This window comes from Amblyomma mixtum, chromosome 4, assembly GCF_055824585.1.
Source record: "Amblyomma mixtum isolate Tamu chromosome 4, ASM5582458v1, whole genome shotgun sequence".
NCBI classification, from domain to species: domain Eukaryota; kingdom Metazoa; phylum Arthropoda; class Arachnida; order Ixodida; family Ixodidae; genus Amblyomma; species Amblyomma mixtum.
In genome coordinates this window covers 109,103,320-109,126,158 of record NC_143015.1, presented here as the reverse complement: position 1 = coordinate 109,126,158, position 22,839 = coordinate 109,103,320, and the positions used below count along the sequence as shown (strand labels likewise).

General features: G+C 48.5%; 1 protein-coding gene across 10 annotated transcripts in view; it reads left to right on the top strand.

Annotated features, from left to right (window-relative positions):
• LOC149347802 (uncharacterized) overlaps positions 1–22,268 on the top strand; it is a 166,169-nt gene extending 143,901 nt beyond the window's left edge. For all 10 annotated transcript variants that reach the window (XM_089587461.1, XM_089587460.1, XM_089587459.1 and 7 more), the window contains 6 exons: positions 5,279–5,356; positions 11,587–11,689; positions 15,050–15,158; positions 18,444–18,565; positions 21,488–21,553; positions 22,159–22,268. In XM_089587461.1, coding sequence (XP_089443587.1) covers positions 5,279–5,356; positions 11,587–11,689; positions 15,050–15,158; positions 18,444–18,565; positions 21,488–21,512 — 437 coding nt within the window. In that variant the 3' untranslated portion in view covers positions 21,513–21,553; positions 22,159–22,268. The remainder of the gene's footprint in view (positions 1–5,278; positions 5,357–11,586; positions 11,690–15,049; positions 15,159–18,443; positions 18,566–21,487; positions 21,554–22,158) is intronic.
• The last annotated feature ends 571 nt before the right edge of the window (positions 22,269–22,839 follow it).

Sequence of the window (22,839 nt, the reverse complement as noted above, 5' to 3'; positions counted from 1 at the left end):
TTTGAACCGTAAAATATCTTCATTACCCTATTCTAACGTGCATCAGATACTCATGAGCAGTAGCTGCACGTGCTGCGCTAAAAGTCTATATATATATATATATATATATATATATATATATATATATATATATATATATATATATATATATATATATATATATATATATATATATATATATATTGTAAGGAAGAGAGTTGGAGTTCGATGCCCCAGCAGCTAGCGCCGGCGAAGGCGAGGAAGAAGATAGGCGAAGCCGACGAAGTTCGGGTTTTGCGCTTGCGAACGCTGGCCTGCTGAGCGGCACCGCTGAGACAAGGACTGTGCCCGTCCACACTAACTGTGCGAGTTTCCACATTACACTTGGTGGAGGTGCTGGGGGAACAAAGGCCAAGAAAGCTTCTGAGTTCTTTCAGGGATGTGGGCTTCGGGAAATCAGCAACTGCGCGGAGCTTGGCAGGGTCCGGGAGTACACCATCCTTGGATACGACGTGGCCTAGTATAGTCAGCTGTCGAGCGCCGAAGCGACACTTTTTCAAGTTCAGCTGCAGGCCAGCGTCACTGAGGCAGCGAAGAACTCTCTCCAGGCGAAGAAGATGAGACGGAAAATTCTGGGAGAAGATGACAACATCGTCCAAGTAGCAGAGGCATGTCTGCCATTTAAGCCCACGGAGGATGTTGTCCATCATACGCTCGAAAGTGGCAGGCGCGTTGCACAGACCGAAGGGCATCACATTAAATTCATACAACCCATCAGGCGTGATGAAAGCTGTTTTCGGGCGATCGACGTCGGCCATCGGCACCTGCCAGTACCCAGAGCGCAGATCCAACGAAGAAAAGTACTCCGCTCCCTGCAGGCAATCCAGCGCGTCATCTATACGAGGCAGTGGGTAGACGTCCTTCCGAGTAATTTTGTTTAGCCGGCGGTAGTCTACGCAGAATCGAATGGAGCCGTCCTTTTTCTTGACGAGCACGACTGGAGAAGCCCACGGACTGTGAGAGGGCTGGATCACGCCGCGGTTCAGCATGTCGGTCACCTGTTCATCAATGATGCGGCGTTCGGCGGAGGAGACGCGATAGGGGCGTTGGCGCAAGGGTCCATGGGTGCCAGTGTCGATATGGTGGCGAACCGCGGTTGCACGACCCAACGGTGCTTGAGGAGAGTCGAAGGATGCGCGGAAGCGCTGCAGCAAAGCGATCAGCTGGGCGCGTTGGTGACGTGGTAGAGCGGCGTCGACAGAATGGGAAAACATATCCGGGGAGGACGGGGCGGCGACGTCGGCTGGAGGGGTGAGGGCGTTGATGTCATGGGTGTCAGGGTCATCAAGGACAGGAGAAGCGTCATCGAGATCGATGACATCAACCGTGCCGAGCGATTCTCCCCGATGTAAAGTGGTGGGGAAAGGGCAACGGGTTCGCGACGTACAGAGCGCCACAACCACCAGAAAGGGTGAGCACGGCATGAGGGAGCAAAACAGACTTGCGGTGCGCACAAAGAGAAGAGGGTGAATAAAGAACAGTATCGTCAGAGAGGGCAGCACAAGTCAGCGGCACAAGAACAGAAGAGAAAGCTGGCAAGTCGACGTCGTCAGCGGCGAGAATAGGCGCGGCGGTAACAGGGGAGGCGTCCACAAGAGCATCACACAGCGGCGACAAATCAATTTGAGCACGTGCACAGTCAATGATGGCGCGATGCGCGGACAGAAAGTCCCACCCGAGGATGATGTCATGAGAGGAGCGGGCGAGAACGAAGAACTCAATGGTGTAGGAGAGACCTTGAATGACGAGGCGGGCAGTGCACGCTGCGAGAGGGCGAATGGGGTCAGCGCTGGCGGTCCGAAGCGAAAGGTCAGAAAGCGGCGTCATCACTTTTTTTAATTTGCGGCACAAGTTGCGACTAATAATGGACACGGCAGCACCAGTGTCAATAAGCGCGTCAACAGGAAGACCTTCAACGATCACTTCAATAACGTTCATAGGAGCGGCGATAGGGCTTGAGACGGTCGTTGACGGCGCAGTTCTTGCCTCCGGAACTGCGGCGCCTAGTTTTCCGCTTGAAGTGGTGGGGACCGGCGGCGCATAGGAGAGGGCGAACGGCGTCGAGGAGACGGTGACCGATGGCTTCGGTTGTAGGAGTCGGAGCGAGGCAGAGAGGGATTCGGAGGCGGCAGAGGAGAAGAGACAGGGACGGAGGGCAATGGAGCGTCGTACGTTGGCGAGCGCCCGTAGTCGTAAGGACCGGAGCCGCGCGTGCGGCACCAGCGGGCCACATGACCAGCGAGACCGCAGGCGTAGCATATCGGCCGGTTATCTGGGGTGCGCCACGGATTGATAGGGCGGGGACCGGTGCGAGTCGAAGGATGCGAGTGCGTGGATGGTGCGAAGGATGGTGAGTGCGTGGCAGCGCAGGGGCGAGCTGCTGCTGAGGATACACGTTGACAGGTGGCGCATAAGTGGGGACAACCGGCTGAGGTCGTGGCCGGATGAGTGCTTCCGCATATGTCAGCGGTGCAGTGACCAGAGGGGGTGGATTAGTGGGCGGCAGGACCTCAGCTACCTGCTCCTGGATGACACGCTGAATTGAAGGCGACAGCGATGGCGAAGGGGCGGGTTGGGAGGTAACCAGCGATAATTGACGAGCCACCTCCTCCCGCACAAACTGCTTGATGTGCTCAAGAAGTGTCGGCTGATCGTGGGCAGGACTGCCTGCTGCCAAGCTCGAAATGGTGGCGTCCGAGCAAGTGGTACGGCGTGTGACATGTCGCTGTTTGCGGAGCTCGTCGTAGCTCTGGCACAAAGATACGACGTCGGTGATGGTTTGGGGGTCTTTAGACACCAACATTTGAAACGCATCGTCCTCAATCCCTTTCAGAATGTGTCGGATTTTGTCAGCCTCGCTCATAGATGGATTGAGCCGCTTACACAAATCAACGACGTCCTCGATATAACTTGTGAAGTTCTCGCCGTTCTGTTGGGCACGACTGCGCAACCGTTGTTCAGCGCGAAGTTTTCGGACAGCGGGGCGGCCGAAAACGTCAGTCAGGCTGCTTTTTAGAGCCGCCCAGGTAGTAAAATCCGCCTCGTGGTTGCGGAACCATAAGTTGGCGACGTCGGTCAAGTAGAAGATGACGCTCGTGAGCTTAACGACGTCATCCCATTTGTTGTATGCGCTCACGCGTTCGTAGGAGGCGAGCCAGTCTTCTACGTCAGTGTCGTCAGTGCCGCTGAAGATCACCGGGTCGCGCTGACGGACGGCACCAGAACAGAGGACAGGCTGGGCAAGTTGGTCCGAGGTGTCGGACGTCGTGGTAGAGCCTTGTAGCCTGGGCATCGTGGCGTAGGTCCACGGGGAGAACAAGCAGCACCTCCACCAAGTGTAATGTGGAAACTCGCACAGTTAGCGTGGACGGGCACAGTCCTTGTCCCAGCGGTGCCGCTCAGCAGGCCAGCGTTCGCAAGCGCAAAACCCGAACTTCGTCGGCTTCGCCTATCTTCTTCCTCGCCTTCGTCGGCGCTAGCTGCTGGGGCATCGAACTCCAACTCTCTTCCTTACAATATATATATATATATATATATATATATATATACGCTGAGCTTTTCGAAGCGTACTTGAGGTTTTGTAGCGAACGCTACACTACTATAGCTGGGGCGCATTTCGCCGCGGTGGCTCAGTGGCTATGGTGCTCGGCTGCTGACCCGAAAGACGCGGGTTCGATCCCGGCCGCAGCGGTTGAATTTCTTTGGAGGAGAAATTCGAGGCCCGTGTACTGTGCGATGTCAGTGCACGTTAAAGAACCCCAGGTGGTCGAAATTTCCGGAGCCCTCCACTACGGCGTCTCTCATAGCCTTAGTCGCTTTGGGACGTTAAACCCCATAAACCAAACCAAACCCCGCATTTCACGTGAGCCTGCGAATGACCATGAAACGACCTCGAGATAAGTCTTGGCTAGTGTTGCAATGCATATACACTTAACCATGTGTAGGCCACTTAATGGACCACCTCTGACCTTCAACTTTGACCCTGACCTTTGACCTTGAACTTTCGCATTAAATTTTCACTTTGTAATTGGTCGACAGACGTAGTAAGAAAGCACCTTGTCACGTGATTCAATTCACAGTTGTGAGGTCAGGTATGGGGCATGTATAACCAGAGCTGTGCGCTTGACTTAGACGCTATGGAGGAAGGAGAGCGCGCTGAGGAGCGTACGTGTTTCACTACATCTTCGAACATTGCGGCAAGCCACTCCTGACCACCTGGCATAGAGCTTGCTTATGTGGCCGTCGCTACGTGAAACGAATTTTGGCAGAGTTGAATCACTGCCTAACTTTTCGTATCCGATTGTAATCCGCATGCAATTTCGAGACTGTTTTCATGGGGAAAAAAAAAGCCTTAATATCAGCCAATTACGGTACGTGATTAGTGCCTCTGTCATTACATACTGAGATCTACCGTTTCCTGAAACAAAAGTAGTTTGAAACAGGCATTGACGATGAGTACTCAGTACATGCCAGCTCATTTTTTTCAACGTTCACAGATTTCCTTTTAAACTGATATACAACAGTGTGGTCTGTGCAGGTGCATTGTACAGCAGGGCCTACATTACATGCGTCAATATTATATTGCGAAATTAAAGGACGTCTGCATCAAAGATGAGCCCAGTTTTTAATGTTTTTTTCTTCATTGGCAAAGACGATCGAGATATATATACCTATCTGAAAGCTCATTGAGTTGTCTTTCTCGCGTTGCACGTTTATATATTGGTGTCACCTGAATTTATAATGCAACAGACACATTTATATAATGATGGACTTGAATTCATAATGCAACACATAGACACGCCGTTTACGTATTTTGCGATGTAAATGCAGTTAACGTGACATCGGCGACGTTCTATGCGCATGGATGTTTTATAAATATGCAATGCGGAAGGCTAACTCATCATGCTTTGAAGTGCATAATTTTGATGGTCGACATTTCGAACCCCATTGGCCTGTAAGGAAAATGAAAGAAAATGTGCTCAGCTTCGCGATATAATCTTACCGTTTAATCAAACAATAAAAGGTTATTAGTTAATTTGCTACTTAATCATTTAATCATTGGGGCGGTTTTCCCCCCTGTGACCGCCTTGTTGCTGTGCAATCCAGCTGCACAGACCACACCGAAGTATCGCTCGTAGCGTTTAAAAGAAGAATCTGCAAACGTTAAAAGAAATCACTCTGTATAGTATATTAGCTTGTGTACGATATAGTCTGCAAATTTCTTGTCACACCTTTTCAGAGTCGGCGCTGTCCTCTGAACGTGGTGCCCTCAGTTCGACCAATGGTGCCCGGCGGTGCCTTCCGCTGAAATGCGAAGGTGAGTTTGCAGCTACTTTTGCAGCGGCAATTGCTGGACATATCTTCGCCAATGTGAGCCGTCAAGGGCGTAGCGTTCTGTCGCTGGCTGAAGTTCTTGCCCGCTATTTGTGGGCTATGGTTAAACTCACGTTATAACAATGTGGCACCAGAGTAAGCTTGCTGCACGAAAGGAGCAGAGAAAAGAGCCCAGTGTGGTGGCTTCCCTTTGCTGCATGTGTGCGTGTGGAAGTCGAACATACATTTATTTTGGCTAGTGAGAACCCTTTGCAGAACCGAGCCACTGGCAAAGCCCTACGCGACTGGAATGTTTGACTACCCGCACCGACAAATTGTCGCCGCCATCTAAATGAGTGGTTCAAGATAATAGCGCATCATTTGGCATTTACTGTGCGTGCGCTAAGCTCTCAGGAACGCGACAATTACGGCAACTGCACCCATCGCTGGGGTTGTTTACATAGCTGTGCACAAACACTACTGCTTGCTTGCTCGGCATGAAATGCAAGACGGGCTCTGGTTCTTAAATATTATCTACAACTGCTCAGCTGTTTTAGTTTTACTCCCTTACACACTACGGTAACACTGCAGTTATCCCCAATCGATGATGCTATCGCCTGATTGGGTAAACGCTTCGCGTACGACCGGCGCATCCGACTAATTGTATTGCTTCCTCCGATGTCACCAATACTTGACGTTAAGTCGCTTTACCTGAATCTACGTTCGGACACCACTTGCGTTAGTGAAAACGGCCTAATTCGTTGTCTACGATTGACGCCGATGACTGCTGCCGGCTGGCGCCTTCAGCACATGCTCTGCATACCGGGTCCCATCGCCACTTCTCCCCTGTTGTACGCGCGCCCTACGATGTAGGCGGTCGTGACTTAGTGTTCACTCTACTTAGCACTACGCTGGACGGCTACTTGCAAGCTCAAAAAACATGAATGCGTGCTCTCCGCAATCGCCGAAATCATAAGCACGAATCCGGCGATCTCGCTAGGCCTCGTCACGAAAAGGGCCGGCGGTCTGCCGTCGACCGAAATTTAAGTATCTGAAGCGATAGCAGACGACGTTGCTCCGTGTATGCCCTTGTGACGTCACGAGAGCATTCAATATGGCGCTCGCTGCCGGTGGGAGGAGTTTACGGTCTCAGTTTTGAGCGCATTTTTTGGAACATACAGCGTGTCCTGGGCACCCAAATTTTAAAAATTGAATCATAGGCTCCTGTATTAGTTCTTGAAGTACAAAATTGCAATATGAAGAACGACCATGTTGTGGCCCCCTTAAAGTGTTTCCATCGATAGCAGCGAACAGTTAAGACTCCCATAGAAAACCAATGGAGAACGCTTTTGACGATGGAAAAAAATGTTAATAGAATAAAAGATTCAAGACTGCCTTTGGGCGATCTGCGGATATATTGATCGCTATAATGAAATGTTAATATCAAAAAATAGTGTTCATAAAATGTTTTCCGTTCAAAAATGCAGTTGTGCAGAATTGGTTGGTATGGTTTCGCTTCAACGTGCTGACCGTTCTCGATTGACTAATCTTGTCACAGAGAATGGAGTACGGAACAGCCTCAGAGCTTACGGAGAAACGAGGTTGGTAAATTGGTAAATTGGTTTTTGAGGAAAGGAAAATGACGCAGTATGTCTCACATATCTCGGCGGACACCACAACCCCGCCGTAAGGGAAGGGAGGAAGGTAGGAGTGAAAGAAGAAAGAGAGAAAGAGGTGCCGTAGTGGAGGTCTCCAGAATAATTTCGACCAGCTGGGGATCTTTAACGTGCACTGACATCGCACAGCACACGGGTGCCTCTTGCGTTTCGCCTCCATCGAAACGCGGCCGCCGCGGTCGGGTACTCCGGCTCGGTAGACGAGCGCCTTACCACTGAGTCACCGCGGCGGTTGTTTATTGTTTTGGGTAATAAATTTCTGGCCTCGCCGTTGCAGCGCCCAAAACATCAAAACTTGTTCCTTACTTTGGAACGACCGCGGGTAGCCTCTGTCTGTTTGGCGTTGCGTGCACCGAGTGACGTGCGTACCCATGGTCGTCGCAGGGAGCACCGGCGTATTGGATGCCGCGTCGTCAAGAGAAGCAGCCGCAAAAACCTGCTTCTCTGCATGGGACTAGGCCGCCTCTGGCGCTAATCGCGCTGGAAATTCTGCGCTTCATGCTGCAAAGCAGTAAGTGTGCTAAGGGCGTCGTTCTGGGCTGCGTTGTAGGAAGCTCTCTTAAGTTTTTATGATGGGTGCTAGCTGATGAATAGGCTCGGAAGAATTGGCGAGAATAACGGGATTGAATTGTTCAAGCGTCCGATTCGGCGCAGCAACCATCTTGTCAGTGTATGGGAATGGCACAGCGAAGCACTAAGACCAACATCGATTTTAACATAGATTTGAACGTGTGACTTGATCTCATAGACCTAATCGGAGCGCAAATATCAGAGCAACAGTATGAAAAGATTTCGGCGGACCAATGGTAGTATTCTAGCGCGTGTGTCAACTGCACTTGTACTACTATTTAAGCAGCATCAGCAGCACATCAATATCAGACGCACGATCGAAAGTGTTTCTTCGAGGCATTTTTAATGGCCCAGTATGTATCGCACGTTAGATTAATGCACTGTTTCTTCAACAGAGTGTGTTCCCTGCTTGTGTCTGCTCCTCTGACCCTTTTGTCTAAGAACCTGCTCTATAGTCGGTTACAACTTAAAAAAAAATAGCAGTTGCTATCCCTGGACCGCGATCCACGGCATCCCGTATTAGTTAACTGCAACAGTAAACGAAATCAGCTATCTTGATGTTTGACTCTATCAAACAATCCACGTATCAAAATTCTAGACCTAATTTTTTTCTTGCGCTAAGCTTCTTGTTTAGGTAACAAGGAAAGTTTTAACAATGGACAACTTTTTCGTCGTGGAGGAATTCTGTGCGCGGCGCCTGAATGTAGGCGGACCTTCACTGCGGACTTAAGCTGTATCCGACAATAGCTGTACCCTTCACTCAGGATATACTAGTAGAAAATTTACTCATTCGATTGTTCTTTTCCATGTCACTAATGTTTTCCTTATACCCATGCATCGCTTTGTTCCGAAGGTCTAGCAGTAGCGACAAGCCTGTATCAAGACAACGGAGTCGGGTGTCCAGTATGCCTTGAGTGCAGTCGTCATGTGGGTCCATTCCAACACAGGAATCCAAAGAGCCTTCACGGGTAAGGGGCCCGCAAGAAAAATTGGCAGTGGCTTACCTCGGCTATGCCAGGATATACGTAGCGAAAGCGAGCGCAACGACGAGGTAAGCGGTGTGACGTCATGCCAAGTGGTGGCTCCGCGGCGAGGCGCGCGGTGTGACGTCATGCCAGATGGCGCGGCGAGCGCGCGGCGTCCGCCAGCTGCGGCGGCTGCTAGGCAACGGCTCAAGGTCGGTCTCTGTGCCTCCTCGGAGCACCGCCACAGCGAAATCGCAAGTTCGTGGCCAATGTAGCTTTCGCTACAAATGAGCACTGCTGACTGCTTGCGCTCTTGAAGTAGCGCACCTGCAAAGCACCGCTGGTGACGTTGGTGCCTTCTTTCTTTATCCTCGATTCAAACTTAATGACATTAATATCAGAGTCCCATGTTCTCTCAGAAGTGTGCTTATACAAGCCCAAAATTCTCCGAGGAAAAAAATTTTCATAATTGGGAAATTGTAAGATAGTGTTATGGAGACATTTAAGTTAATGATCCATTCTTGTAATATGTAGCAATAATTTTTCTTTTAAGATGTTTCCACCGTTCAGATCAGACAGTTAAGAGTGGCATAAAAAAACCAATAAGGAATGTTTTTGACGAGGGCAAAAACATAATAGAAAAAAATGCAATACTGCTGTCGGGTGATCAGCGAATATATCGATTGTTATAGTTAAATATTTCAGTGTATAAAAAGAAACTGGCTTCATAAACGGTTTCTTGTTCAAAAACGATTTTGTCCAGAATTGGGTGCCGGTGTGCTGGTTCCATTGTTAGAAGTGCAAATGTGGGCTTAGCACGTTACGACCTGTTGCGAGTTCCGAGTGATTCTATTTGCTTTGCTTTGACCGCCACTGTATGTGCTCGCACTGAATTCCGTGTTTATAACAGCTTCTAGCGAGGTGTAAAGCAATACCACACTGGCCGCACTCACTAGACAGCAGCATACTTCTTTGAAATAGCTGAGAACTAACTTTCAACGGCACTAAACCACATCCCACTGCTGCCTGCGTATCTGTTGTCTAATATAGTGGACAATTTTTCTAATCCTGAGCCTCAGTATGTCATAGCAAGCAGCGTATCAAGTAATGAGCATAAAATCCACCGTACAAAAAAGTGACCTTAACTTTAAAATCTGTAAAAAAATAACAATATGTACATAATGTACACTTACAGGCACATGGTACAGACACATGACATCATCATCATCATCAGCCTGATTAGGCCCCCGCTGTGCAAAGGCTTCTCCCATGTCTCTCCAATTAACCCTGTCCTTAGCCAGTTGCGGCCACCGTAACCCCGCAAACTTCTTATTCTCAACCGCCCACCTAACTTTCTTCCGCCCCCTTCTGCGCTTGCCTTCTCTTGGAATCGGCTCCGTTACCCTTAAGGACCAGCGGTTGTCTCGCCTTCGCTGTACATGCCCTGCCCAAGCCCATTTCTCCCTCTTGATATCGACTAGGGTGTCATTAACCCACGTTTATTCCCTCACCTAGCCTGTCTGCTTCCGATGTGTTAACATTAATCATTTTTCTTTACATGTCGACAAATTATACAATAAAGATACATTGTTGCTGTCAGGCTTGTTAGCTGCTCAGAAATTCAAATATGTTTTTATACGGTGATAGAATGAGTGACACTCGTGCTCAGTCTTGCAGTTGGCCTCTTAAGAAAAGTCTCTGAAGCACAGCTCACCGACACTTCCAACAACTCTCTTCCTACTCCAGAAGGTTGTTGATACGTGCCGTGTGATCGGGGAAGACCTTGCAGTGCATACTCTACTAAGATCGGTTTCGGTTTAGTTTTTTGGGGTTTAACGTCCCAAAGCGACTGAAGCTATGAGAGACGCCGGAGTGGACGGCTCCGGATAATTACGACCACCTGGAGTTCTTTATGTACATTGACATCACACAGTACACGGTCATCTAGCATTTTGCCGCCATCGGAAAGCGAGCGCCCCTACAGGGATCGAACCCGCGTCTTTCATGTCAGCAGCCGAGCACCATAACAACCGAGCCACCTCGGCGGCTCATGCCCTGCAAAGAAGGTGTACCTTTCAGGGCGTCGTCTTCTTCGGGGCATCGCCTTCTTCAGGGGCCCCGTTCAGGGGAGCTGTTACGGCCCAACTTGAGACCCGCGATGATAACGGTGGCAGATTCAACAGCGGAAATTTCGAAAGGTCGTTTGACCCCCAAGATGACCCCACCAAAAAGAATCACTAGCTGGGAAGTGGTCGATGAAGCTCTTCCCACGCTCGGCTCGGTGCCAACGACCTTCCCTTCTAGAAGCGACCGACGATGGACGGACAAGGGAAGAAAGGATTCTCCTCGTCTGAGAGGACCCGGAACGATTCCGAGGAAGCCAGCGCAGCTGCGGCCGCGGCGCCATCATGTCACACCTGTGTTCGATGGACACGAGCTGCTAACATTATTGTTGCACCGCAGTGCGAAAGAGCTGCAGACTTGCGTCTCCTCCTCGCCAGTTCCCACGCGTGGACTCTGCAACAGGTGTCTTCGTTTGCTGTGTTGTGTAGTGCCGATCTTTGTGTCGCGATGAATTGCCGCCTGGTGAAAGGGCGGAGCCTTGGGCTATTTAACCAGCGCCCTAAGGGAGAACGAACGCTCTGTGCCTTGGGTAAGAGGCTCATCCAGACGCTGGACGCTATGAACTCTTAATTATATGTGTCTTAGTTTCTTGCCATTAAACCTGCTTGTTTTCATATCCCCAACCTTCGAAGCTTCAGACCATTCCCCATCCCGGACGAGCCCCTTGGTGATGCAACAACCGGCCAAGCTACCCGAGCCGTAACAGAGCACACGTGTTTACTGTGGCATGTCACAAAAGCTGGCCAACGTTTACAATACGCACACTAGAAGAGGCAAATGGATGCAAAGCAACCATGCCTCCTGACGAGACGTGTATTATGTATGAGTGTTATGCATTAGATTATGCGCAGATGTATTAAGATTTCTTTTTAATTTTATTCGCTTCTGTACTTTCGCAGTGGTCGTTCTGCGCCGGACCCCGCCTCCACCCACAGGCCCCGCTTTTCCTCAATCGACGGGATGGATTCCGTTGCTCTGGAACCGCTGTCCTCGACCCGGTCTGTAAGTTTACCGATTGCAGAAATCTTATTTTCGGCAGTGTCTGTGGTACATTTGATCACAATGGTCCCGCCCTTAAGGTTCATGCCGGCCAGCACCCGATCCAGAGAAAGAGAGGAAAAAAATTTTTGAAAAGAGGGTGAGAAAGACAACAGGCGAGGTAAATTCCAAGGTTGCTCCCATTCCCGTAAAAGAACTGTGCGGTAAGGGTCAATCTACTCTGCTGTCTGACTAATAGGCTGGCCCTTTTTAACACCATTGCTAGGGTACCGTATGACTGAAGAAAACGCGGCGATTGTCGGCGTTGTGACAGGAAAATCCTGGTTGGTCAAATGGGTCGTGACGACAGCGCCAAGCAATTCCGCTTAAGATAAAAACATGTTTGTCAAGATCTGGAGTCGAACTTCTGTCCCTTTTGTAGCAACCGAAGCCCGCAGTCAAGGAACGCTATCGCGTCGCACTCTTAAAGCGACTATAGACACTTATTTCCTTTTTTTTTCGGGATTTTCAATGGTTGGTCAGCAACAGTGGAAATTGAACGCTTGGCGTAATTAATTACCAGCCCATTTAAAACGGTCACTATCGGTTTCGATGTCGGAGAGCATGGGCATAGCGTGACGGCAAGTCGAAGTACGAGCGTCGCACAAATGCCCCCTGACGGCAAGGCTGTGATCACGAGTGCAAACATTTCAGTGACGCGCACCCAGGCATTGCAGACCATAGAAAGATGTTCGCGATTCGCGACATCCAGCCTTGTGCGTTACGGCGCTCTGCTACGCGTCATAGATATCTGCATGACTTCACGTTGTTTATATAGTACGTCGACTTCTCGTCGCGGAGATATCGTTACCAATCTGTTTTTGAATTGTGAGGTCTCTGTACAGCCTGCAATTAAAACCAAATTAAAATCTCTTCTCGGGCAAATGAAGTGTTGCTACTGCCTGAGAGGCATGTCTCTACAACCAGGAAGGCGGTCGTAATTGTTTTCGAGCTTCGTAATCTCGAGTCTGTCATCCTTTACGGTAAACTCTCAAACTGATAAAATGAGGCCGCTCCCATTTGTAATGCGGCAGATACTGAGAGATTTGAAATGCGTTTCAACATTTTGAACCACAATGCCCGCAAAAGTATTTGAGGTTCCCTTCAGTGTTAAAGGCTATATTTTGCAATATAAGCTCGCTCCTAAAATCGTTTTTAAAAATTTGTCAGTTCATAGCCTAATTAATCAGCGATGTCACGTAAATTTCCCAATGCTTTTGAGATGTCAAACGACTATGTAAACCAGTTATGCACCTCTCCTTCACTGAAAACCAAAAGTGGGTCTAGATGGCGAATAATATTAGGGCTTGAGCAAGGCATGTAATGCGAAGGCAAGACAACCGCTGGTCCTTAAGGGTAACGGAGTGGATTCCAAGAGAAGGAAATCACAGCAGGGGACGGCAGAAAGTTAGGTGGGCGGATGAGATTAAGAAGTTTGCGCGGATACGGTGTCTGCAACTGGCAAATGACAGCGTTAATTTGAGACACATGGGAAAGGCCTTTGCATTGCAGTGGGCGTAGTCAAGCTGATGATGATAATGATGATGAAGACTAGATCGTAGGCTAGACGTTCCTATATGCTTCGTGCAAGCGGGCCCTGCTGTCCGCCTACTATAAGACGTACTGCTATCGCATATTTTCTTTTAGCCGCTTACACCCCTTCACAGACGGCCTATAAAGCTTCTGGGAGGCATCTGGAGCAGCGAAACAACAAGTATCTTTGTTCATCTTGTAACACGTGAGCGAATTTTTTTTTTTGTGGAGATGTGTTTCCTATTGAGACAATTGTTTCCTAAGGTTATCAGAGATTCAATCGTTTTTTTTTTGTTTTATTCCAGGCCTTCACAGTGATGGCCTCTTTCCTGTACATATGGAAAGCTTAACGTCAAGTTTTAGCTTTTCTCAAGAGGTCGCATAGCACCGTGCAGCAACGAACCAATGCCCATCCATATAGCCCCAAAGACAACCCCAAAGGCGAGGTGCCGGACACGTACACCAAAAGAGCAACCTCGAGGCCAGGAATGCATGTCTGCATTAAAAAGCTAGGCAGGGTTTAACCACGGTTATACCCAGAGGTCGAGCGACAGCCGTGGCATAGATAGACGGTCCCGACTCTTCTTCCATGCCTAATGAGGCAAGCGCGGCTACGCGGCGTTTTATATGTACTATCAGCAACGAATGAAACGCCAACAAGAAAGCTGAGGTGGCAACACAAAAAAAAAACGTATTAGCTCCTGTATTGGAAATACAAGCACGGTTCAATAACACTTCTCAAGAAGAATCTTCATGCCTTCGAAATTAAAATAGCAGGAGCTAGTATTAAGCTTCCACTCGCTAAGAGCTGCTTATTTTGCAGTGTGTGGTTCAGTTGTCTTGCTCGCGTTTCATTTCTTGCTGATAGTACGCCCTACGTTGACGTCTCGACGAAAACCATCTAAGGTGAAATGTCAAAGGTCGACCGTCAAGGTCAAAGAACAAGCCACCATTGTGTACATTTAGTACACATTGTACACCGTAAGGTTTTAACTTGGTTAAGCCAAGTTTAAAGATCGGCTACAAATATCTAATTGCACAGTAAGGCATGTTGACGGGCTAGTTGGCTTTGCATCTTGAAATTTGAAAAAAAGAAACCACCTGCAAATAACTTCATAAGGACAAAAGAGACGAGGATACAACAGACAGCCGCCTGTCCGTTTTCTCCTCGTCTCTTTTGTCCTTGTGAAATTATTTGTGCCTAGGTGGTTTTTTCCAAGTTTCAAGATCGAATTGCTACAGGGCGCCTAACTCTAATAGTTAATTATTAGAAATTAGCCAGTTATTGAAAATTCGTTAGCCGGCTTCCTACTTAAGGCGATTCACCTGTTTTCTGGTGTCCACCTACAATAGTAATACCATGCTGAAACCCGTATTTTGAGCTAAAAAAAACTGTTTTTGAGATTAAAGTCTTCCTTGAAACACCTGGTATATCACCGGAACACCGTAAAATATTGTTAGGTGCAATAAAATATCATTCTTTACAGGCTTTCTCCTGCTTCCTCATGCTCCGCATTCGGCTATGTAGCAAATGGAGGACGGAAGAGGACACACTGGTGACGGAAGTTGCGTCTTCCGTCGTCGTGTTTTTTGCGCCAACTTCTGTACGGCATGGAAAACCAGCTAACCCAAACACACGTTCTGACAGCGATAGAAACCAAATGCAACGACTTAGCTCAGCATGCACAAAGTTCGTGCCGAAAACCGGGGTCTTAGCTTCTGACTAAATGGCAAGGTGGTTAGCGACAACTTAGAGCTGTTCTTGCACGTAAGTATGATTGTTCTTCGCAGGGTGCATCGGCGCATTGGATGTGTCACCGTCCTTCGGAGATGTGGCCACTGGTGTCTCTTCCGTCCTGTGCTAGTCGGGCTGCAGAGTCCAAGCCAGAGGCTTAAAGCAGTAAGTGTTTTACGAACACCATGCTACACTTTTGTCTAAAGCTTGCGATTAAGACGGCGATTGGAAAGAGCAAACGAGCAGTGTGCAATGGCATTCGCTCCTCAGGAAAAGTGAGGGCAATTTAGGTGCAATGGGGGCGATATATTCAGGCGAGAATAAATTAGAAGATGGCAATTAAGCCTGCTTAAGAGCGGAAATGCGTAAGCTTTTCCCTGTCCTCTCTTTCTGCCCGCATTTTTTTTTCTTTTATGTCGTTACCTTGGCATATAGACCTATCTATGGGGCGAGAAAGTTGTCAGAATTCCTCCTCTCTGGACTATTGGAAACCGGTTCCACAGCCAGCGCGCGAAGTGCTCAGGACAGTCCCGTGACCAATACGGCAGCGCATGTTATTATTTATTGCTTATTTTTGTCTCGTATTTTTATAGCTTTTGATTTTTACTCTTTTTCTTTAAGAGCTTTTTAAGCGTGTTTTATTCGTTTTTTTTCCAAGAAAGGACTGCTTAACCAGTTTAGCCAATGTATGTATTCCTATGTGGATAGTCTTGGATTGGCTACAGATCTCTCTCGTCGGACGAACGCCACTGATGAGCCAATAAAAGCTTTCGCATTAAAATCTCTGTAGACTGCACGGCGGCTATTCATCCTCAAGACATGCGTGTGGAATACGCGTTAGGTAAGGTTACAGAATATCTCGGCTGTTTTTCATTGCACGTCAACGAGAGGCATGTGCAGTGTTCAACGGAAAAAAGACTTGCATAAGGGTTACTGGAAACCGTCCCAGTGACATACTGTTAGCTAAGTCACTCGGGGGAGGAGTAGCAGCGCTCATCTGAGGACCTGAACTCATGAACACTGCAGCAGGATTAAAAGCGAGACTAAAGTGATGCTGAGGAGTGTGCGAATAGAACAGTGAGTTATTATTGAAAAGTTTGGTTTGGTTTATTGGGGTTTAACATCCCGAAGCGACTCAGGCTATGAGAGACGCCGTAGTGAAGGGCTCCGGAAATTTCGACCACCTGGGGTTCTTAAACGTGCACTGACATCGCACAGTACACGGGCCTCGCACAGCACACAGGAATAAAATTTACGCGGAATGAATTTCAAAGTGTCTCAAGTCATGAAGACCTGCTTACCATTGTATGTCAAGAATAATATGGCGATTGGCTTCTATAGAAGGATACAACTTTAAAAAAAACAGCAGTTACATTGTTCACACTGGGATACAGTTTGCGGCGTCCTGTATTCCTTCGCTTGCCAATCACAACAGTCAGTGAAATTAGCTTTTCAGTGCTTGGCTTTAATCCAGCTGTCATGAGTCCAGAGCTTATAATTTTTTTCTTGTCATTAGCTTCTTGCTCAGGCAACAAGAAAAGTGTTAACAACAACGTAAAACTTTTTGTCTTCAAGGAATTCAGTACGACGGTCCTGAAGGCGGGTGGAGCCTCACTGCAGACTTAAGTTTCATCCGACTTTAGTCAGGGCCCAACTGCTGAGTGGAAACTTCTAAGAAGCACTTGAACCTGCAAGGTCACCCGTCAATGCTCTGTCATCAGTCATCACGTTAAGTGTGTGAGCGCAGATGTAAAAAAAAAACATTTACCTTTGCCGTGCGGCTGCTTTCGAGAGCAGTCGTATACACCGGTAACGTGAACTCCGTTAGTCAGTGTTGCGGAATGAAATTGTCACCGCCTCTGACAGCGAGAACTGCTTTTGGCAGCGTCCAGCTTCATGGAAGGAACCCTGTTGTCTACGCAAGCCAATAACGCAGGGTGCAACGAAGAGCAACACAAATTTTAAAGGAAGCCGCACTGTAAACTTTCCTATTTGCTTGATGCACAAACACAGAAGGCGAAGCAGCTGGGACCAGAAGCAATAAAAATAAAAGCTGTATTGTTGCAAAATATTTGCAAACATTCATGTTGAGAAGGATGTGTAAGTTAGTATGGGTGAGCAAATAGGATTATGGCACATGTGAGTGAGCTTTATAGAATTAATGTCGCAAAGCGACTCAGACCATGAGGGACGCCGTAGTAGAGGGCTCCGGATGATTTCGACCACCTGGTGTATTTTATAGCGTGCACTGACATCACACAGTGCACGGGCCTCTAGCATTTCGCCTCCATTGGAATGCGACTTCCGTGGGCGGAGTCGAACCCGGGACAAATCCGCCGCGGTGGCTCAGTGGCTATGGCGCTCGCATGCTGACTCGAAAGACATAGGTTCGATCCCGGCCTCGGCTGTCGAATTTCAATGGAGTCGAGACCCGTATACTGTGCGGATATTATTGCACGTTAAAGAACGCCACGTGGTCGAAATTTCCACAGCCCTCCAGTACGACGTCCCGCATATGCTGAGTAGCTTTGGCATGTTAATCTACACTTCCAAGCTAATTGTGTCATAATCCTATTTGCTGACGCATAGGAACCAATAGAGATTTTTTCAGTTCACAAAAATGACAGTAGAAAAAGCGCTAAAAGAACTAGTAAAACCCGCGAAAGCTTTTTCCTGAATTATTATCAACGCAATCGGTTACCACAACATTTATCGACTGCATCGTATCTACTGGAAGAGGCTACGCACACAAAGATCGTTTTCTGAAGTTACTTTTTGCCGTCGTCGAGTATGTGGTGCCCTCTGGGGAGCATGCGAGAATCCGCTTGCTGAACAGGAATCTGCCTCAATACAAACGCACCAAGGCATCGCAGATGCTATCCGCTTCCACCAGAGGTTAACTGTATAGCCTGCATCATCCCTGTGTATAGCGCTAGACTGGCACACCTCTCTGGATATAAAGTGACACCTCGTCGTAGCTTCTAGCTGTACAGGAAATGGTTTCGTGTCTTGCTGAGCCACGCAGACCTGCAAGCAGTATGAGCACAACTTTGGCGGGATATCGTGGCGACGCAGTCTGTACATGCGCACTGTAAAAAGTGATCGTTGCAAAATTGCGCATGGTTTGTTCAAAACAAGTGCAAAAGGTGAAAGGAGCACATCTGCAGAGTGGCCATGAAGGAAAGGGGAATCGGCCATACGCATCTGACTGGCAACTTCATTGAGTGAAAACAAAAAGGAACTTGCGGGTAAGACTTAAGGTAGTCGCAATCAAATGGGAGACATGGAGACATTTAAGCGGCCTTTGTCCTGCAGTGGGCGCAGCCAGGCTGGTAATGCTTTAGCTGTAAGCTTCGCTCAAGTGGTCCTAGCAGAATGTTTCCTCATTCGATTACTGTTTGGAATGCTGATGAAGTTCTCCTAATGCAAACGCATCGCTTTGCCCCGAAGCACCAGCGGCAGCCCGCGGCCAGAGGAAGACCCAGTGTGAAGAGGTCCAGTGTGTCTGGAGTGCAGTCGTCACGTGGGTACGAGGCCGGGACGTCAGGAACGGATGGCTCGCCGGAAGAATCGTGAGAAGCATAGCAGGCAGCCTTATGCTCTTATTAGATACCTTTAGCATACCGTGCTGCCGTTACTGTTACCGGACAGCCGAAAGTCCGCGGGCCATCATTGCGCTAGCGCAGATCGCCTTGAGGGCGCCAGATACACTGCAGTTGCGCGCGCGTGTCGTAACAGGGCTAGAGATATGAAGGCCTAAAAAAAACACTGCTATTTGGAAAAAAAAAAAACGTTTTTTTTTTTCGTTTTTTTTTCAGACGAGGAAAAATAAAAAGGAACATCGAAAATTTCACAATGCAAATTCAAGGTTTTATAATTGCTTGCTTTTAGTTTAGACTTTTGATTTTGCTTTGAAAACCATTACAGTGTGCATAGTTGAACGATTGGAGAGCAGTCGTCATCGCCGGTGCCAGGTAGGGCTTTTAAAACGTTCGTGCTGCGAAAACGCGGGCTGAAGGCCAGGTCACATATAAGATCCTGGCTTGACTTAAAAACACACTAATACTTGAACTCACGGCTCAAGTAAAACAAAATGGCTGCAAATTCTACAGCGCGGCACACACGGCATAAATAACATAGGCTGCTGTGCGCGTAAGCGGTTTTAGCCAAATACAAGCCTAGCTTCTTGATTTCCAACATAGCAGAGTAGAGGACATCCGCAGGAATTTGATCCAGGACAGCGGTCTGGGACTCAGCGATGCACGTGGCCTCATCTACCTGGTGACCAGCCGCTAACTCGTCTGGCTTGCCGACTGCTACCACAATCAACCGCCAACTGCGAACGAAACTGGTCACGTTTCGGAAACGTGCCAACAAGGATTCGCAACAGGCTTTCAGGGAAACGCGTTCGATAGTTTGTGTATGTGCAGTCGAACGTAGCTGTGGACACAATACAGAGAGAATTACGAAATTTCTAAAGCACTCCATGTTCGTACAAATTTGTGCTTTGGCGCGAGGATTGCCTACGACTTTGACCATGTTTACCAGGTAGCAGCAAGGCTCAGAACGAAAGCCTATAAAGATTTTTTTATGCCACTAAACCTCCTTCCATGGACGACTGGCCTGAGGCTCTCTTCTGCAGTGTCACGGATTAATTTCTCATTGCCAGGTCTCAAGTAGTTATTGCGCTGACGGCGGATACATCCTCTCTGGTACTACATTCTCTTGGTGACTGGATATGCGACAACTAATGTTAGCGGACTTTCAAAGCCTCGTAAAAGAATCTTGTGCCACATTGAGTTTTTTTTTTAGTTCATAGTGCGCACCGACAGTGCATGAACCCCGGCGACCTTTTTCTAACTATGCACAATGAGTTCGTCGTTCCCCGTACACGCCCGGCCCTATTCACTTAAAATGCGCAATATATCAATACCACTTGCATTGTGTGGTGGCTCGACGAACGCGGGAGTTGAGTAACGACGAATATTGCCGGTATGGACGCAGTTTGCACAAGAGTCTCTCTCTAACCGCTAACTGTAATCACTACGCATTTTAGCGGGGCTAAACTAGAGAAGGTAACTTTGACCATAGTGGACTATGCAATGTGGACTATGCTTTCACCTAGGTACAGTCGGGGACAAAAGTCTCCGGACCACGTGTTCCACAAATGAAGCTTATAGCTCTACTAACAGACAGCGGCTGGAGACCGCACTTTTTGAGATGAAAGAACAAAAAATTAGCTTTTACCTCCACAACTTTGGTCTCCAGAGTTATAGGCTTCGTTAGAGGAACACGTGGTCCGGAGACTTTTCTCCCCGACTGTACATGGCTCGATCGCTTTATTTTATGCAGTCTGTGAAAGTGTCAGAGTCGACGATGTATAATGCTGGGGCAAAAATATTCAGGATAGTCAACTTCGTCATATGGAGAAGTCGTAACCATGAAATGTATTGTAGAAAAGGCATGGAGCTTCCTAGAACTACTCACAGACGGTAGCCACACGGTTCTGGGGTCGGGGGAGGGGGGGGGGGGTATTAAGGGGGATAAATACGTTCTCCCCGCTCAACCACAGCTGACACAGTTCAAAACAGCCGACATCGTGATCGTGAGCGTTACTGAACGCACGCCGATCACGGCGAGCCTTGCTGTGAGGTGCGAACAAAAGAACAACACACTGGCTGACACAGACAAGGCATTTATTGCGCTAACAGCAATAACGCCAGCTAGCAACAAAATATGAATCAAGGTCATCCGACTCCCCAGCAAGGTTACGAGCGAACGGCGGCCCACGCAAGGGCAGAGGAGAAGCTCCGAGGCCGGATGGGACGAGCTAGAGGGGAAATTACCCCCGTAGGCCTTGCCTCGCTGACGGAGAGCGGAGTGCCACGCCGAAACGTATCTGCGTCCCCTCACTAGTTCCCCAGCCGAAGAGCGAGAGCTATCAACCGCGTGCGCGCGCAGCAGTGGCGCTGTTCGTGGCACTCGTGTCGCTGCGACGCCCTCCTTTGTTAGTTATAGTAACTAGAAACTAGGACCCATCGCGGGGAAGTAAACTTAAGCGGACGACTCCTCTCAGCCATGCAACAAGAACAGAACAACAAGCACAGACCCCAACTATAACGGCAGATCTTTTGGCTGTAGCACTTTTTGCTGATCTCGCCCGCGTTTCCAAGTGGGCAGATAGTTGGCATCCGCCGCCGATTAGCGTACCGCGGAGCTCACATAATTGGTTTTGAACGAAACACTGACTATTTCGCTCTCGGTGTGCACCTGAACCAAGCAGTGAGGAAAGGGATAAGAGAGATCAGAGAGAGAGCAGCTTCTTTCACTGCTCAGCGCACCTCGCGGGTTTTGCTGAATCATTCGTCACAGTGCTCGCCAGTTCCTGGGTCGTAGCGACGCGTTCGGCGCCATGACTGTGTTATCACACTCCAGATGCAATGTTTTCATTGGTTTTATTTTATTCGTTTCAATACTGTTTCTCTCCCTTTTAGGTCGTGGTTCCCTCACTTGGTGTGATGTCTTCTGCAGCTCGGGATTGGACGTCTTCGAGCCGATCGGTGAGTACACAGCTAGTTTTTTTTATGAGTTTGTTAGCAATGATGGTCGCGGTTAAGCCATCCTGATCATTCCGGGGCACCATTGCCAAGTGAAAAATATTAAGAGGGAACGCACTTAAGCTCCGCCCTAAGGGTATGACTTGGTAGCGTAATGGGTTAATTCCCATGTATGCAGGTCATTCTCTACATCTCATTTATAGATCCCTGGGATTCCTTGTACCCCTCCTGGCGAGCGGTATGAGGACTCTCTCATCTGCCACTTCTTGCAGCATTTCCTCACCGCTCCCTTACGCATATTGCCGCATCGCCCTTTCCCTCGAAGGAACGCTGAATTAATCTGTAAATCTTGCGGGTCAGGTGAATAAGCAGCCACATCCGGTATGCTGGACGTATCAGTGTTTTCAATAAGTCCCGAGAGGGGGCGCACCAGGTTGGTGCGCTGTTGTTGAGGCTCGGCGTCTTTCTGTGTGTGGTGCTTCTGCGCAGTATTAGGACACGTACCAATGACAAATAACAACCTTGAGCGTGTCGATGGTGCGCAAGCGACGTCGCGGTCCTTTGGAATCACGTCTATTCCTCTTCCTCCCCACTCCCTTTGGACGCAGGAGCCGGTCTGAGTCGCCAGCACCGACGCATCCTCCAGCGGCGACTGGTGTCTCGCGGTCTCTTCCGACTGGGAACGAAGTATCAGCTATTATTTACCGCGGCACTTGCTACAAAAACACTCCGGATGCTACAGCCAAACGTACACCCGCTAAACACTAGAAACTCATTCATGCCAGCTTTTAGGCATCAACAGAATATAGAAGCGTGATCCGTCAAAATCATATGTATAATAAAAAAAACCTTAATTCGCGTCTCTCATGTGTGTACTTTAACGCGGCACCAGCTGTATTCATTCTTTCTACCTGGAGAAAGTGAAGCGCTCCGGAAATTTTTACCACCTGGGGTTCTTTAACGATGTCAGTGCACGTTCAAGAACCCCAGGTGGTCGAAATTTCCGGAGCCCTTCACTACGGCGCCCCTCGTAGCCTGAGTTGCGTTGGGACGTTAAACCCCATAAACCAAACCAAACCCATCATTCTTTCTACCAGAGCTAGCCTCTACTTGTCTCTGTAAATATGAAGATGTATTCATTCTTTCTATACATCCAGAGCATCTATTCATTCTTTCCATTCTGCCACAGAGCTTCCGCTCCTATCTGAAATAGTGGTTATTCATCTACTCAGCCAGATCTAGCATGCGCTTCTCTCTGGTGTAGTGAAGGCATACTCATTCTTTCTATT